The 17,133-nt window shown below is 35.2% G+C and overlaps 2 protein-coding genes across 8 annotated transcripts; one reads left to right on the forward strand and one right to left on the reverse strand.

The window, feature by feature from the left end:
• The first annotated feature begins 799 nt into the window (after window positions 1–799).
• On the forward strand, window positions 800–9,288 carry LOC114370389. Of its 5 annotated transcripts, none has more exons than XM_028327726.1 (5): window positions 800–1,496; window positions 1,890–2,750; window positions 3,659–4,783; window positions 6,069–6,500; window positions 6,582–9,288. In XM_028327726.1, the coding sequence occupies exons 1-5, from the start codon at window positions 1,340–1,342 to the stop codon at window positions 8,963–8,965; spliced, it is 4,959 nt and encodes a 1,652-aa protein (XP_028183527.1). In that variant the 5' UTR covers window positions 800–1,339; the 3' UTR covers window positions 8,966–9,288. The 5 variants fall into 5 exon arrangements, with proteins under 5 accessions (XP_028183527.1, XP_028183528.1, XP_028183524.1 ...); XM_028327727.1 differs by having other exon boundaries at window positions 3,662–4,783; XM_028327723.1 differs by having other exon boundaries at window positions 6,069–9,288.
• Window positions 9,289–12,445: 3,157 nt separating this feature from the next.
• Window positions 12,446–15,565, reverse strand: LOC114372298. 3 transcript variants are annotated; one of them, XM_028329787.1, is made up of 5 exons: window positions 15,336–15,559; window positions 14,891–15,020; window positions 14,303–14,437; window positions 13,574–13,870; window positions 12,446–13,292 (listed from the first exon to the last, which is right to left on the reverse strand). In XM_028329787.1, the coding sequence occupies exons 3-5, from the start codon at window positions 14,417–14,419 to the stop codon at window positions 12,675–12,677; spliced, it is 1,032 nt and encodes a 343-aa protein (XP_028185588.1). In that variant the 5' UTR covers window positions 14,420–14,437; window positions 14,891–15,020; window positions 15,336–15,559; the 3' UTR covers window positions 12,446–12,674. The 3 variants fall into 3 exon arrangements, with proteins under 3 accessions (XP_028185588.1, XP_028185586.1, XP_028185587.1); XM_028329785.1 differs by lacking the exon at window positions 14,891–15,020 and having other exon boundaries at window positions 15,336–15,565; XM_028329786.1 differs by lacking the exons at window positions 14,891–15,020; window positions 15,336–15,559 and adding an exon at window positions 15,189–15,290.
• Window positions 15,566–17,133: the final 1,568 nt, after the last annotated feature.

The raw sequence follows: 17,133 nt of genomic DNA on the forward strand, positions 1-17,133 counted from the left end.
GATATCATAAATAAATAATTTAATTAATTAAAGTATAAAAAATAAAAGAATAAAATGTAACAAGGCTGATGATTGAACCACGAGTGTAACTTTTTAAAATAAGGTGACAAAAATTAGAAATTAAATAGAATAAAGATGCTGACAAATTTTGGACGGGATAAACATCAAGCCTAAGTCATTTTACCTTTGCCTTAATTCCATCACTTAAAATGGTTAGATTTAGGAATTTAGATTAAACAAATTATGATTTTTAATTTTTTCATTTATTTTATATATTTTTTTTTTGTTTTTGGTGAGAGATTGAATGTATATATGAATCCCTAATTCAATTTTTTTGTACACACAATGAAAATAAAATATAAATATAAATAGATCATGTTTAATAAGGTGATGGTAGTATACCTTATATTATTATGTCAATCCTTTTATATTATTTCAATTTTTGTTAAATCTAGATAATAAGGTAAAAAAGGGGATAATTTTAGGAAATAAATTGAACATTTATAAAAAAACATTAAATTATATATAAAAAACATTAAATGTATAATTAATTACTAAAGGTGAGAAGGGTAGTATGGTAAACTGAGAAGGCCGTTTACTGCTAGCGTAAATAACGGCCGAAAAATGGGCACGTTGATTACCCAAGAGAGGCCCATACAGAAAAGCTGATTGACGAAAGAAAATAAGAAAGAAAAAAAAAAGAGTGAAAGATACGAAAAAAGAATAAAGAAAGGAGATGCATATAATAATATAATATTATAGGACGGATTCGAAAGAAGTTTGAAATATGGTTTTATTAGAAGCGTTGAGATCCGGTACCACACTTTCTCTCTCTATGCCTATCTCTCTCTCTCTCTATCAAGGTTCTCTTTGTCCCTTATCACCTCACGTTCTCACTTTCTCGCCCCATACAGGTTTTCCACCAGCCAAGAAACGGATAGAAGAACAATTTCAATAGCCAAACGAAGAAGAAAGAGAACACAACACAACACTGACTCAGCTACATGGCCTCACTCTTCGATCTGAATAATCACCGCTTCTGAACTCCTTTTTCTATCCGCGAAATCCGCAGGTTCCGTATCGTTTTATAGCTGGAGCTCCGCGGAAGCCCTAGGTTGCTTGCGGCGCTGCTATTTGGCTGCCGCGTGTTCGATCTGCGGGCGGTGGGACCTTGCGAAACGGCGTCGTGTGGTTCAGCTCTGTGAACCCTAGGTTTTGTTTTTTTATTTTTGTTGGATCTGGAGGTTGGGATTCGCGTGTGCGGCGGCGACTGCGGGCTTGGTGGTGAACCCTAGGTATTGTTTTTTAAGTGGCTGCCCATGCTATTGGGTTGGTTTTGATGCCGCCTGAACCATTGCCTTGGGATCGAAAGGACTTCTTCAAGGAGAGGAAGCACGAGAGGTCCGAGTCGCTTGGTTCTGTCGCCAGATGGAGGGATTCCTCGCACCACCGCGACTTCAACCGCTGGGGATCCGCCGAGTTTCGCAGACCGCCAGGTGAGTTTTCATTCCAAATCTCTTTTTCGTTCGGCCTAACATGCCGCTCATCTGTTTTTATTTATTTATTTATTTAGGTTTTGTTATTTTCTTTACCAGAAAAGAGTTTTCCAGTGGTTAATGATTTGGTGGATTCTCCTTTGCGTGTTCGATATGTTTTTGAGGGTGGACCTTGGGTTGTTTTTGAAGATCCGTGGCTTCTTTTGTTGTTATTGGAATATTTTTTATTTCTGCCTAGTGGGGGGTTTTTTCTTTTTCTTTTTCTTTTTTGCAAGTTTTTTGTGTGCCTTATTTTTTGTTCTCTGTTATTTTTTTTCCTGGATGCACGAACATATCCTTTGCTTGTGTTGATTTTTTTGTATTTTTCTTTTTTGGTTTGAATATTTTCTGAAGGTCATGGTAAGCAGGGTGGCTGGCACCTGTTTTCCGAGGAACCTGGTCATGGGTATGCGATTTCTCGGTCCAGCAGTGACAAGATGCTTGAAGATGATAGTCGGCCGTCGATCTCGCGCGGTGATGGAAAGTATGGCAGGAGCAGTAGGGAAAATAGAGGAGGACCCTTTGGTCAGAGAGATTGGCGAGGGCATTCGTGGGAACCCAACAATGGTTCTATGAATTTTCCCAGGAGGCTGCAGGATGTGAACAATGACCAGAGGTCAGTAGATGATGCCCTAGCATATTCCTCTCATCCACATTCTGATTTTGGGAACGCTTGGGATCAGCACCACTTGAAAGACCAGCACGATAAGATGGGTGGTGTCAATATGTTCGGAACAGGACCAAGAAGTGATAGAGATAACTCTCTGGGTGACTGGAAGCCTCTTAAATGGACCCGCTCTGGAAGCTTGTCATCTCGAGGCTCAGGTTTTAGCCACTCAAGTAGCTCAAGGAGCATGGGAGGAGCAGATTCCCATGAAGTGAAGGCTGAGTTGCTACCCAAAAGTGTGGCTGCTAATGAGTCGCATTCAGGGGAAGCTGCTGCTTGTGCAACATCTTCTGTGCCATCCGAGGATACAACTTCCAGAAAAAAGCCTAGGCTGGGTTGGGGCGAGGGACTTGCAAAGTATGAGAAGAAGAAAGTCGAGGTGCCTGATGCAAGTGCAAACAAGGAAGGTCCTGTCTTGTCTACTAGCAACACGGAACCTTGTAATCTCCTCAGTCCCAGCTTAGTTGATAAAAGCCCAAAACTTTTAGGATTCTCAGAATGTGCATCTCCTGCAACTCCATCTTCTGTTGCCTGCAGTTCCTCACCTGGTATGTTGCGACACTGTTTTTTAAATAATCTGTGGTGAAAGAGCTATAAAAGCAAAATTGCAATTTGTAGAAAGGTTTAGTACTGGGAATTAATAATATCTGTTTTATCACACACACACACACATATATATATATATAGGATTATAGTGAATAATACTGTGATACTATGAAGTTTATCTTGGTATTGTATACAGAGTTGTGGTGGAATAGTAGTCATATCTGGCAAAATTTATGTTTCTATTTTGTTTACTACATACTTTTTTTAGTTGCTATTGCAAAACTCAATTTTGTAGCTTTGCTTCCCTGATTTTTCTTTTTTCGTTTTACTCTGGGATGATCTCTTACCCTTCTAAGTCTTGTCTCTTTGTAGTCATCTTCCTTTATTAAAAAAGCTTTGCTTCATTGATGTTAATGAGTCAAAACTATAGGGACTGAAGTTTTCCTTAAACATAAAACAAAAGCTCTTTTTGAAATCTTTCTTTGATTTATGAATGTAGGTAAGAATCAACATTTCAACAGTTGTATTGCTGCCCTTTGTTTTCAACTAATGTTGAGATGCTGTTTCTTGAACATTTATTTGTATTCTAGCTTCTGTTTTCAAACATAACTTGGATTGGAGCATGAGATGTAGGAGAGTTACAGTGGACATAATATATTATGAGATCAATATCCAATAGAATGGTTAGTCGAGTCAGCATATTAAATCCTTAATTGGATAGGAGCATATCTTATATTTTTCTGCTTTGTTTTTTTGATATCATAGTTTCTGAGCTTAGATGAAAAATGCTAACTTGAATTTTCACTCAAATTTCCTGTAATTGTATTGTAACTGTTGTATTTTTATATGTGTGTGTTTGTTTTCCTTTTATGTGTTATTTATGTGCCAAAACCTAACCTCAACCTTTTAGCAGGTATGGATGATAAATTATTTGGGAAGACTGCAAATGTGGACAATTATGCTAGTAATTTGACTGGTTCGCCTGCTCCTGTGTCTGAAAGTCATTTTGCTAGGTTTTCTTTTAACTTAGAGAAATTTGATATTGACTCCTTGAATAATTTGGGTTCTTCAATTATTGAGTTGGTACAATCTGATGATCCAACTTCTCTGGATTCTGGTCCAATGAGGTCCAATTCAATTAATAAGTTACTGATATGGAAAGCTGACATTTCAAAGGTGTTGGAGATGACTGAATCTGAAATAGATTTACTTGAAAATGAACTGAAGTCACTAAAATCTGAATCTGGGGAAACATGTCCTTGTCCATGTCCAGTAACCTTGGGCTCCCAGATGGTAGGTAGTGATGAAAAATCCTGTGAAGAACATGTTGGGGTCTCTGATCAGGTCATCCGGCCAGTACCGTTGAAAATTGTTGATGATCCCAATACGGAGAAGATGCCTCTTTCAACTAATTTACATAGTATTCATGAAAATGGCAAGGAAGAGGACATTGATAGTCCTGGAACAGCTACTTCTAAATTTGTTGAGCCTTTGCCTTTAATTAAAGCAGTTTCTTGTGATACCAGGGGACATGATAACTTCTCCCGGGACTTGGATACTGTTCTGTCTACAGCTGTGAAATGCCTAGTTCCCTGTACTACTAGGAAAGAAGCTAGTGTGCCTGCTTGTGTTGATGGCAATATCTCTATGGAGCTAAAGGATAGCATGGATATTTTATATAAAACAATTATTTCTTCCAATAAAGAATCTGCCAACAGAGCTAGTGAGGTATTTGATAAGTTATGGCCCAAAGATTGTTGCAAGATTGAAAAGATGGAAGCAAGCAGTGACGCATGCACTCATACCTTCATCATGGAAAAATTTGCTGAGAGAAAGCAATTTGCAAGATTTAAGGAGAGAGTTATTGCACTTAAATTCAGAGCCTTGCATCACCTGTGGAAAGAAGATATGCGCTTACTGTCTATCAGGAAATGCAGACCAAAATCTCACAAAAAAAATGAACTAAGTGTGCGATCTACCTGTAATGGTATCCAGAAGAATCGATCATCCATTCGGTCACGTTTCCCCTTTCCTGGTATGAATCTTCTTCGTTCTTTTACTTATGCCAGTGATTTCGCAGTCTTTACTTGCTTAATTGGTTCAGCTGGGAAATCATGCTTTAGTTTTTTATGATGTGTAGGGTTGGGCACTGTTTTTTATGGCCTTTCATTTGCTGTTTATGTACTTGTCCCTTAGGAGATACTGTATCATATCTTCCTTGTAGTACCTCTGGTACTATTACTATCATTTATATAATATTATCTTTGGCCTTTCAAAAAAAAAAAATGTTTTAGTTTGATTTCAGATGGCAGTTGCTTGTTAGTATTTATAAAAAAAGAGGTGGTTAATTCTGTATTGTAGTTTGGATTTTGGAAAAAGAAAAATTCAAGATGATTTTGATATTTTTTTGGTGCTTAATTGCTTGGTTTTTTATATCCTTGTGAACTCAATACTCGTGTACGGTTCTCTCTGTGAGGATAGAGCAATGGATCTATCTAATTCCTATTTGGTTTGAATTGGTAGCTTTACTAATTTTTGTTAGTTTGGTTCCATTGTTTTCGAAATAAACTAAGCTTGCTTTGTGTTTAGACTACATTTGAAACCAATCCCAAAGTAGCTTGGACATTTGTCACTTCTTGTCTGCAAAACTAACTGGCTAGAATTGAATAAAAGATATTTTCCAGAAAATTGAATGACATGTCTTCTAGTTTAGAACATATTCGAATAGGGATTGACTTGTAGACATGAAGCTGAAGAGCAGGGATTAATGAGATCTCTGCCTGATTAACTGCTGTAAGCATCTCTGAGATGGAACTATTTGTGACATTAATCATTGAATATTTTACATGGTTTGTACCTGATGATCAGAAGTGAATCCAGCATGGTGATGTGTCATCATGCAACATTGCTTGTAAATGATGGATATGGTCGTAGTTTATAGCTGTTTTGTTTTATTTGTGCAACTTTCCTGTTCAGTTTCATTTGTAAATTATTTAGTTGGTGCTTAGTAGGGTTCTGAAGTCTGAACTTGATGGTAATGATTTAAATATGTTGAGAGGTTTGGTGGTGAAGCTAGGTTTGTTTGATAGAAGAAATTTGATTTTGTCAGTATGAAAGGCAAAAGTTGTGAGTAAGTTGGAGGTTCTGTTCAGCTTATTATGTTATAATTATGTTGCCATAATTCCAGGATTATTTAGTGATTTTGCTGTCACACATTATCTTCATTGTTTAATGGTTTTCTCTGTGATGCTTTAAATTGCACATGACATTTTATAGTTTGTTCATTTCCTAATTTATTTAGCCCTTTTTTTTGTCTACAGCAGGAAATCAACTAAGCTTGGTTTCAACATCAGAGATAATCAATTTTACAAGCAAACTGCTTTCAGAATCCCAAGTTAAAGTGCAGAGAAACACCCTGAAAATGCCAGCATTAATTTTGGATGAAAAAGAGAAGATGATTTCCAAGTTTGTATCCAGTAATGGGTTGGTTGAAGATCCATTGGCTATCGAGAAAGAAAGGACTATGATCAATCCTTGGACCCCAGAAGAGAGAGAAGTTTTCTTGGAGAAATTTGCTGCCTTTGGAAAAGATTTTCGGAAAATTGCTTCTTTTTTTGACCACAAGACAACTGCTGACTGTGTTGAATTCTACTACAAAAATCATAAGTCTGATTGTTTTGAGAAAATTAAGAAGCAAGATGGTGATAAGCTTGGGAAGTCATATTCTGCCAAAACTGACTTGATTGCATCAGGTAAAAAATGGAACCGTGAATTGAATGCTTCTTCGCTTGATATTTTGAGTGCAGCCTCATTGATGGCAGATGGCATTGCAGGTAATAAAAAATTGCGGGCAGGAAGCTCACTTTTGGGTGGATATGGTAAAGTGAAGACGTATAGGGGTGAGGACTTCATAGAGAAATCAAGCAGTTTTGACATTCTTGGGGATGAAAGAGAGACTGCTGCTGCAGCTGATGTATTGGCTGGTATATGTGGTTCTCTTTCATCTGAGGCTATGAGTTCCTGCATAACAAGTTCAGTGGATCCTGTAGAAGGTAACAGGGATAGGAAGTTCCTGAAAGTAAACCCTTTATGCAAACTGCCCATGACACCTGATGTTACTCAAGATGTTGATGATGAGACTTGTTCAGATGAGAGCTGTGGTGAAATGGATCCAACAGATTGGACCGATGATGAGAAAACTGCTTTTCTTCGGGCTGTATCATCTTTTGGGAAGGATTTTGCCAAGATAGCACGGTGTGTTGGGACAAGGTCCCAGGAACAGTGCAAAGTTTTCTTTAGCAAGGGCCGGAAATGCCTTGGATTAGATCTCATGCGCCCAATACCTGAGAATGTTGGATCCCCAGTTAATGATGATGCAAATGGGGGTGAGAGTGACACAGATGATGCATGTGTTGTTGAGACAGGCTCGGTGGTTGAAACTGATAAGTCTGGCACTAAAACAGATGAGGACCTTCATTTGTATGGCACAAACACATACCATGATGAATCCCATCCTGTGGAAGCTAGGAACCTGTCAGCTGAATTAAATGAATCAAAGGAAATTAATTGGACAGAAGTAGATCTTGAAGATGCAAATGTCACTTCTGGTGCTTGTCAAATCAATATTGATTCTAAACAGGGCTGTGATGGTAGTGAAGTTTTCTTGTGTGGTTCTAACAAGTCTGGATCTGTTGGTGAACGAGCAGATATAATTATGTCAGATAGCACAGAAGTTGAAAATGATAAAGCAAATAAATTGGGAGGTGCAGCTACAGAATTGATTTCTGCTCCAAATACAAGGGAACCATGCCAGAGTAATTCCATTGCTGAGGATAGAATGGTGGTTTCTGAGGTATCTTCTGGCGGTCTTGGAAATGAATTGGAGAGGCATAGAGTGTCTTCTACCCTATGTGTTGATGATAGAGATAATAAGCATGAAGCTGATTCAGGTGTTATAGTTGATATGAAAAGCTCTGTGCATGATTTAAGCACTATGATAAATTCTTCAATCTCATCTTTGGGCAATTCTTGTTCAGGATTGAGTTTTAGTTCTGAAAATAAGCATGTGCCCCTTGGAAATCCTCATGTCTCTGCATTGTCTATGGACAACCTTCATGCACTTTTGCAAAATACAGTTGCTGTTGATGTTCAATGTGAGAAAACTGCTAGCCAAGATCAAATGTCCTCTACTTGTGATATTCGGGGAGGTAGAGATATGCACTGTCAGAATTCCATTAGCAATGGTGACCATCAGCATATTACTGGGAATTTATCAGACCACGTTGATGCTGTTAGCATTCTCCAGGGATATCCCTTGCAAGTTCCTGTGAAGAAAGAAATGGACAGTGATATGAATTGCACCAGTTCAGCAACTGAATTGCCTCTTCTGCCCCAAAAGATTGAACATGATGATGATCATATCAAAGCATTCCAGTCGTCAGATTCAGATAAAACATTCAGAAATGGTGATGTGAAACTGTTTGGGAAGATACTAACCAATCCTTCAACCACCCAGAAACCTAATGTGGGTGCTAAAGGGAGTGAAGAAAATGGTACCCATCATCCTAAGTTAAGCAGCAAGTCTTCTAATCCGAAAATTACTGGCCATCATAGTGCTGATGGAAATTTGAAAATTTTGAAGTTTGACCATAATGATTATGTTGGCCTTGAAAATGTTCCCATGAGGAGTTATGGTTATTGGGATGGGAACAGAATACAGACTGGTCTCTCGACATTGCCTGATTCTGCCATCTTGCTAGCAAAGTATCCCGCAGCCTTCAGTAATTATCTCACGTCTTCTGCCAAATTGGAGCAACCGTCATTGCAGACATATTCCAAGAATAATGAACGGCTCCTGAATGGTGCATCCACTTTTACGACTAGAGACATCAATGGCAGCAATGCTTTGATCGATTATCAGATGTTTAGAAGGGATGGTCCAAAAGTGCAACCATTTATGGTAGATGTCAAGCACTGCCAAGATGTATTCTCTGAGATGCAGAGAAGAAATGGTTTCGAAGCAATCTCAAGTTTACAGCAGCAGAGCAGGGGAATGAATGGTGTTGGAAGACCGGGGATTCTTGTGGGAGGATCTTGCAGTGGGGTCTCAGATCCTGTGGCTGCAATCAAAATGCATTATTCCAATTCTGACAAGTATGGTGGTCAGACTGGGAGTATTGCAAGAGAGGATGAATCATGGGGAGGGAAAGGGGATTGACTGAGACAGGTAGTAGATTGTGCTGAGCGGCAAACACCTCTTTTTGCCGCACTCCTGTATTATAGTTTCTGTTATTTGCTCAATACAGTGTAGGGTGATTTAATGGTTCTCAAGCCCGTCTTTTTGGTAAAATATTTAGGTGCTTGTAATATGGCAGCAGCTTTGTATTTGTTGTATTTGATGAAAATACAGAAATAATCTCTGAAAAAATTAGGAGGGGCGATTGCCATTGCCAATTCTGGATCCTTTGCTGCCTTCACTCACCTGCTCATTCTTACAGTTACAACCGGTTGTCTGGATAATTGACAAGTTTTGACGGTTCATTTCGATTTTTGAGGTACCGATTCACTGTACCCGACTTGGTCGGGGTTTTAATGATTGTTTCTTAACACTACCCGTAGTTGCTTTAGATAGTTTTTGAATCAGCGGCGTTTTTCTAAGTTCAGAAGTTGGGAATTGCGAATATCTGTTTTTCACTAACAGGTTGAGTTGGTAGAAGTGAGAGAGTTAACTGTTCGTCATTTTGCCTAGCTTCCATTTTGAATTGATTATTTTTGCTGTAGGAAGCGTCCTCTTTTGCAATAGATGGTGACAATTTTTTGACAAATACTGTTTAGGACGAATTCTGCGATCGGTTACTCCTACTACCTCCAATCATTTAGATTTGACAACATACAAAAAAATAAAGTCTCACCTAAATTTTACAAAGTATGTTGGGCAGTTCGAAGTCCTTTTCATTCGGTGTAGGGCCTTGTCCTGGTGGAGAATTTCATAAGTAGAAAACAAGTATTTGTTGTGATAATGTGTAGCGCATTCAAGGAAAAACAGTTTAATACAATTAGACCTTAAATCATGCCTTTCACGTAGAGCTTTGGAATTGAGCTAGCAAAATTGAACAGCAGTTTCGTTCTCTTGGTTTGTTGTCATTGTAGAAATTCTTAGTTACAGATCATTCATGACTCAAGATTTCCACTTAGTTACAGGAAAGATAGTTTGTCTTGAATCTGTAGAGCATCTTCAGATATCCCTCCTCTGATCTTTTCAGCCTTAAGCAGTCTGCTGCATTGTAGTAATTTCCTTAGCCTCTTCTGCTGTGCGGAGGGTGGAGGGAAGTGGTGCAATAATTTCAATCAACTGCAAGAACCTATAAAAAATAATTTCAATCAGCCTTAAGCAGTCTGCTGCATTGTATTAATGACAGCCACTCAGATGATATATTCCATGTAGTCAACTATTTCGGATTCATCGATGATCAAACCTGCCCACTTTTTATTTGCTGCAACCAACTGTTAAAAAAAAGAAAAGTGTGAATGGAAGGAGTAGCGAACCGTCGTTGCATTCAGGCCAAGGAATTCCAAATTTCTTACGGGGCTCGTCATTGGACCTTGATTCTTCTTTCGATCAAGATTCATGTATGATAAGACTCGACCTTTTTTTATTTATTTTTTGTTTTTTATTTTTATAATGAGTACTTGGCTTATTTTATTTACACAATATATCAATCTTAATCAATTTACATAATATCGTATTACCAAAAATGTTATTCATTGAATGTATAAAAAATATTACTATTATTAATACATGATTGTTAGATAAGAGTAAGTCTTGTAAAAAAAAATATAGAACACCAAACTCGTTAGATCCAGGTGCTTTGCAAAGAATGTATTTGATTCAATAAATCAGTAATGTTCTAGCATTGATCACTTTTGGTATATAGAACAAATATCATGTTTGACAAAACTAAGTTAATTTAAAATTTATAAGTTAGTTTAAAGTTTAAAATTTATTTCGTTGACTTAGAAATATTTGATAAAATTAGATATTAAAATAATTGACAAAAAATAAGATGACAAAAACATATTTTTGAAAAAAATATTTCAAGGTAATTATCATCTAAATTTTTTTTTAAATTTAAATTCTTATTATTTTAAAGATTAGATATTTTATTTAAAAAATAATGAAATAGTGTAATACTTAGTAATATATAAAAAGAAACCCAAAAATAGTAAAAGAGAATAATAATTAAAATAATTTACTTTTGTTTCACTATCAGTATATTTACTTCTATGCATAAAATCAATTAAAAAAATGAGTGCGACAACAAAGTTTTATATGATTCTTGGAAGCCTATTTTGATAGAAAAAAGTGATTCTAAGGATAGTACATTTCTTGTGAAAAATGCTAAAAGATAGTACATTTCTTGTTGAAAAATGTTAGAAAAGATATGTTAGAGAGTAATGTTCATCTTTTTTTACTTGTTTATGGTCTAATTGTTATAGTTACATTCTTGTTGGAAGGATTGGATCTTAATATAATTTTCTTCACCATTTTTATGGCCTCTCTTTTTCTCTCTAGTCTCTATCATTTGGTTTCCTCCTTTTTATTTTTATTGTTTCTCTTTTCTTTTCTTCTTTTTCTTTTTTTGGCTAGAGAGATCGAGGGCCGGAAGAGATATAATTTTCTTGTTGGAAAAAGTATGAACCGATAATTTCATTCTTAATGACTTTTGTTAAGTTCTTCGAGGCAAAAAAAGAAGTTAATTTAGCACATTCAATGACCTTTTTATCTCCTAGCATTGGTCAATAGCTTTTTGAGGGAGATTAATTGCTACTACTTGAAGATCTTAAGATACCAATCAATAGTGTGCTATTAGGAAATATTTAGGAGTACCTAATCACCATTCAAGAATGATGATGTTTTTCTCGTTTCTAGTGGACAAAGTTTGAAAGTTTATTATTGGTAGGAAAGTTGGTGATTTTCTCATTTCCCGTGGACAAAGTTTGAAAGTTTCCAATTGCTTGGAAATTTTTAATCTTTTGTTGGACAAGTTGCCTTGACTCTAGTGTTATTAAAATTTTGAACGATTACATTTTTATTTATACGATTTTGTCAAGGACATTGATTGAGCAATTTTAAATATATATTTTTATTTGAATTCATATTGAAAATGCAGTATAAATCATAATAGATTTGTATAAATGCTATTTTTTAATGAAATTTTTTCATTTTGAATTTCTTAATCAGTGATAATTTGTTTAGCATTTGCCATGCTATTATGCCTTGCTAACAAATTCAATTTGGATTTGCATGAGACCTCACTTGCTGGTTATCGATTGATTGGACGAAATTTATTAAAAAATTTCTGTACAGTTGAGCAAACCAATTGTTAAAAAATTTTAATGAGTATATATATTTGATAAAACTAGTTGAAAGTTTATACTCCATAAGTTTAAGAGCGGAAAAACTAAAAGCGAGCTAATTTTCCTGCCAGTCCCAAATTGATTATTTCTCTCTACGTATATCCTAAATAATAATTAACCGTAAGTGATTAAGTAATTAAATTAATCTGCAAGTGAATAAAGCTCACAGATTTGAGAGGAATTGTACACGTACATATCACTTCACTACTCAATATCATAAAGAAACAAACATTCCAAAATTACTAACTAGTTCACATTCCAGAGCATAGTTGAGAATGAATTGAAGAAAGGAGCAAATAAAGCGAATACTGACACTAGTTTTGTATTGGCTTTTTCTTTAATTATTTATTATGTTTGAACATGAGAAAAAAAAATCTAAATGACAAAACATCAATACTTTTATTACTGCCAACTGAGGCATTCAGAGTGACATGGGAGCACCGAAAAAGTGGTAACTAATTGCACACTCGGATAACAATAGAGACAAATTACACACAACAAATTAATCATCAACAAAATACATCAGTTGGTGAAGTTGCTGCCAGCTGAAGAGAAACTGCTTTCCAATCCACAGCATCACCACAGTGCTTGTCTTTTGTAGTAGCCACTGGTAACAGGAGAGGACCAACACCAGAGGTTTCAGTTATAGACACCTTTTTTGCAGCAACTGCCTTCAGCCTGTACCTCTCAGCTCTCGAACCAATTACTTGCCCCAACACCGATGCCGCGATAGTAAATGCCATTGCTGATTTAGGCATCAAGACAGACTTCCTTAGCATTGCTATGAATGGAACAGCTGCATGGACTGCAGCAAACCATGTCGGCGAAAATTTCTTAGTATGTTCCCGCCATATACCCAAGGGAACGTTAGCCGCCATGCCCAGCATCCCAATCACGAGGACCTTCGTAGGCAGGGACTGAGGACGGAGGTTCTTTGCAAATGCAGTGCGTGCAATAGCTGCCCGCGCTGCAACTACTGCTTGTGGGCACTTGTATTTTATGCCTGGAGGAGGCTGAATGACCTTTGCAACAAGTGGAAGGACATTACTAACTGCTCGGTATGACTTTGCAATGGGGCAGTTACCATTTTGAAGCCAATCATTGTTGGCCTCATGCTTTGAACCATCCTGAACATCAGTTAAATGCAAATCAGGGACATTGATAAAGTAATCTAAATCATGACTCAAATGTGTACTATTTTTTAAATATTTAGAAATAAATATCTCGGTGATTGTCTTCAACTAAAGGGTTTCTTAACCGTCCCCATCCCACTTTCGAAAAAAAGAAAATGAAAAAACAAATTAGGAGGCCCAACCGTGTAATTCATGACTTAAAAACTCACCAAGAAAATTCTTATAGAATGTCTTGGTAATAGTGACTAGAACAGCAGATTGAATGTAATGTATACCTGTGAAGAAGGTTCATTTTTTGATGATTTGGATTTTCTTTTCTGGTTGTTCCACTTCTCAGAAAATGCATCAAAACCGAAAGCCCCGCCAAATCCAAATGATGACAGACTAATAGTTGCTGCCTTTGCAGCTAAAGGATTGAATTGGGATTTGGGAGGTTCTGCCTGTACTTTCTTCTCAGAAGGCCGAAAAGATCTGTCAGATAAGGGTACTACACCATCACTCCCGTGGAAAAGCCTAAATGCCAAATCAAAATTGGGACCATCTTCAAAAATTGGACCTTTAGCTCCACGAACCTGAGTAACAATCAGATATTTTGTAAGTGTGCCGATTTCTATCAAGATTAATAACAGAACAGATAAACGGTGTGCTTGAAACATTAAGTCCTAGAACCACATATAACATTTACATATAATATTATAATTTATAAGGAACAGACACAGGGGGCTCACAAAAACACATAATTTATTCCATGAAACAGAAACTTTCGTTCACAAACACATGTTTTTGCCTGATTCAGTAGATAGATCTAAGAAGAGCAAGATATGACATGAATCATAAATCATTCCCAATAAACAAGGCCAGACCTCCTCAATAGATCTAAAAGAAAGAGCATGATATGATAGGCATCATTCTCAGTAAACATGGAAGGTCACAGCAAAACCCATACATGCAGGCTAAAATAAAAGATAAAATGAGAATTATGTCAACTATGGAGGATAACTTACAGGCATTGGTAAAGCCAAAGGTGAAAAGAATGAGAAGTTAGTAGGCTCATTGATGTTCCTCAAGAATGGACATCTAAGCATAGAGTCCTCATTTATGTCTCTAGTAAAGAAGTCCATTCTTCTGCTTCAAAAGACCTGCATAAGGAGGGAAGGCAAACATACATAAGAATACTTCATGGAATTACAAGTCAGAGACACGATCTGTGGAGGATTATTCTCAGAATTCTGATAAACAAAATTAAACAAAACCTTAAGTCTAAAGGGTCAAAAACCTTTAAAATCAGACTAAATTTCTTAAATTTATCTAATAGATCAAACCAAAAATATGCATACAAACCCAAAAAGTTCATATATCAGGATTCAAAACCTAATACAACACTGAATCTATATGATATCATGGATCAACATCAAATAATTTTTTTTCATGATTTTTGCAGTTCAGAAACAGAAAATAACTCTAAACTTGTCAAGACTTGAACCTTGGATCCAACTCCCCCACCCTTTGTCATTGAGTCAAACAAAAAAGACTACACTAAATATCAAATACAAATTAATGACTACATATTTAAGCAAGTAGAGCATTCCCACTTCCCAACATGCATTGATTCACAACCCCAGTGATCCTATCATCAGATTTATCAGTTATCTTCTGCATCCACAAAAGTCAACGCAAAGCAAAACGCAATGAAATTCTCGGATTCAACCTCCTTAGCACAACCTATTTTAAAAATTTGCATAAAAACGAAATATTAAGCATAAAAACCCAAACCCATCTCATAAATTCGCCTATTTATTCAAAAAAGATGAAAAAATCGAAACTTTCCGACAACCGTACCTAAAAAAAACGAAAAATAGAAAGAGGGGAAAAAAGTAGGGGGCAAATCACCCAAATTAAAGATGAAAAATTCGATCCAAATTGCCTCAGCGCAGAAACAGATAATGAAAGAGCCGAGCACGAGCAACGCAAAAATAATGGGGAAAGTTTAAAGATAAAAAATGGAAAAAATTAAAGCATTAATTATGGGAATAATACCTTTGAGGGATAGCAAGAGGCACACGCCAATTCGAGAATGGGACGGAGGAAGAAAGGAATGGAAAGAGGAACGTGTCTTAGGTGAAAGAGATTGAAAATGTTAATGGAAAAAAAGAAGAACGGGTTCTCTATCTCTTTCTCTCTCCTCTTCTAAAAAAATATTATTGAAATTTGTTTTAACATGAATCAAATTAAGAGAGGAGAGGAAAAGAAATGGTTGTGGCCTGCACAAGCCAGAGGAGAATCAACCAAAGTTGAATATGTATCACGTTTCTTCTTCAGATATTAAAATCTATTTAAATTAAATTCATTATTTTTTAATGTATATATTTTTAGCTAAATGATTATTTTGATTTTTTATTTTATTTATTTTTTTCAAAATGATCCTTTTTTTAAAATATTGACTTTGATTTTTTATTTTATTTTTGAAAATGATTATTTATTTTTCAAAAAAATTCACTTGTTATCTTATCTTATTTCAAAAAGTTCAAAATATTTTTTAACTATTTCGAATAACACTCAGATGAAAAGAGCATTTTAAATAATTTAAAGGACATCTGAAATATATTTTACGAAATAACTCATTATACAACATAAACGCTTAAATTAAAATAAATTATTAAGATGTCTGTATATTATATAGATTAAAACAAATTAATGTGTATTGTATTTTATCGCTTATAAATTTTTTAAATTCTCTTTGTCTTTTTTTTATCTAATTTAAATACCTTTATTCAATGAATTAACTACACTGCTTACTTGCAACTAACCATTTATTTTATATCGGAGAAAAGTCATTACTATTTTTTTATATTTTGAAGTGACAAATGATTTACCAAGTTATATTTTCAGAAGAGATAAATAAAATAAGACGGATAGAGTGCCTTTTAAAATAAAATATAAGATAATTTAAAAATTTACTCTTATATTATGAATTAAAATACTCAATTTGAAATAACATTTTCATTCTCCTCACATTTTCAAATAGACATTCTTAATACAAGAGGAATCGAAACTCTCTAAATTTTTTAAATAATAAAAAATAGAAGTTAAACACAGTTAATAAAAAAACTAATGATATAAAAGTAGAGGAAACTTAATGTAAGTTAAAAGAAAAATTTAAAATTTAAAAAATGATTTAAAGGTAAAATTATCTACTAAAAAATGAAAAGTGATTAGTGGGTGGTTATCTAATTTTGATTAATCGATCAGTTTAATCTACCTAATTAAAGAAAATTAATTATTATTACTGTTTTAATATTATTAAAAATAAAGATAAAATAATTTAAAAATACAGCGACAAAAAGTATTATATCCCCTTTATATATTATATAATGGTATAAATATTTTTTGTTCTCTTACTTAGATGTACATTATTTCATGTTATTCTCGTAACTAGTTAAAAAAAATGTCCCTCAATTGTATCAAATTACTTTCACTATTTGTTTACTTCTTCTTAACCACCTATTCTTTTGAATCTATCATTTCTTTTCTATCTCTAAATTGATTTTGTGTTTCTGGTTTGGTCTACATATTATTTGTTTACTTTCATTAATCTACATATTTTTTGTTTTGTGTTTTTGGTTTGGTCAGTGTTGGGTGGGGTTGGACTTGGTATTGTTTTGGTTTTGGTAGATAGATCATAGATGTACTTGTACGCTTCTTTGAACAGATTCTCGCCTCTCTTCACACCTCTTACGGATTATTTTTAAGCTATTGTTTGCGGCGTCGCTTACATTTTGAATGTTTCAATTGATTTATTTGGTTGGCCCCATAGGTCACAAAAAGGTAAATTGAG

Source organism: Glycine soja, chromosome 10 (genome assembly GCF_004193775.1).
Source record: "Glycine soja cultivar W05 chromosome 10, ASM419377v2, whole genome shotgun sequence".
Taxonomy (NCBI): domain Eukaryota; kingdom Viridiplantae; phylum Streptophyta; class Magnoliopsida; order Fabales; family Fabaceae; genus Glycine; species Glycine soja.

Bases quoted from the DNA above. Each gene is read 5' to 3' on its own strand.
- LOC114370389 (XM_028327723.1), top strand. From the start codon at position 1,340: ATGCCGCCTGAACCATTGCCTTGGGATCGAAAGGACTTCTTCAAGGAG. The intron at 1,497-1,889 runs GTGAGTTTTCAT...TATTTTCTGAAG, and splicing joins CGAGTTTCGCAGACCGCCAG to GTCATGGTAAGCAGGGTGGC. The intron at 4,784-6,068 runs GTATGAATCTTC...TTTTGTCTACAG, and splicing joins GTCACGTTTCCCCTTTCCTG to CAGGAAATCAACTAAGCTTG.
- LOC114372298 (XM_028329785.1), bottom strand. From the start codon at position 14,419: ATGGACTTCTTTACTAGAGACATAAATGAGGACTCTATGCTTAGATGT. The intron at 13,871-14,302 runs GTAAGTTATCCT...ATTGTTACTCAG, and splicing joins CTTTGGCTTTACCAATGCCT to GTTCGTGGAGCTAAAGGTCC. The intron at 13,293-13,573 runs GTATACATTACA...ACTGATGTTCAG, and splicing joins AAAATGAACCTTCTTCACAG to GATGGTTCAAAGCATGAGGC.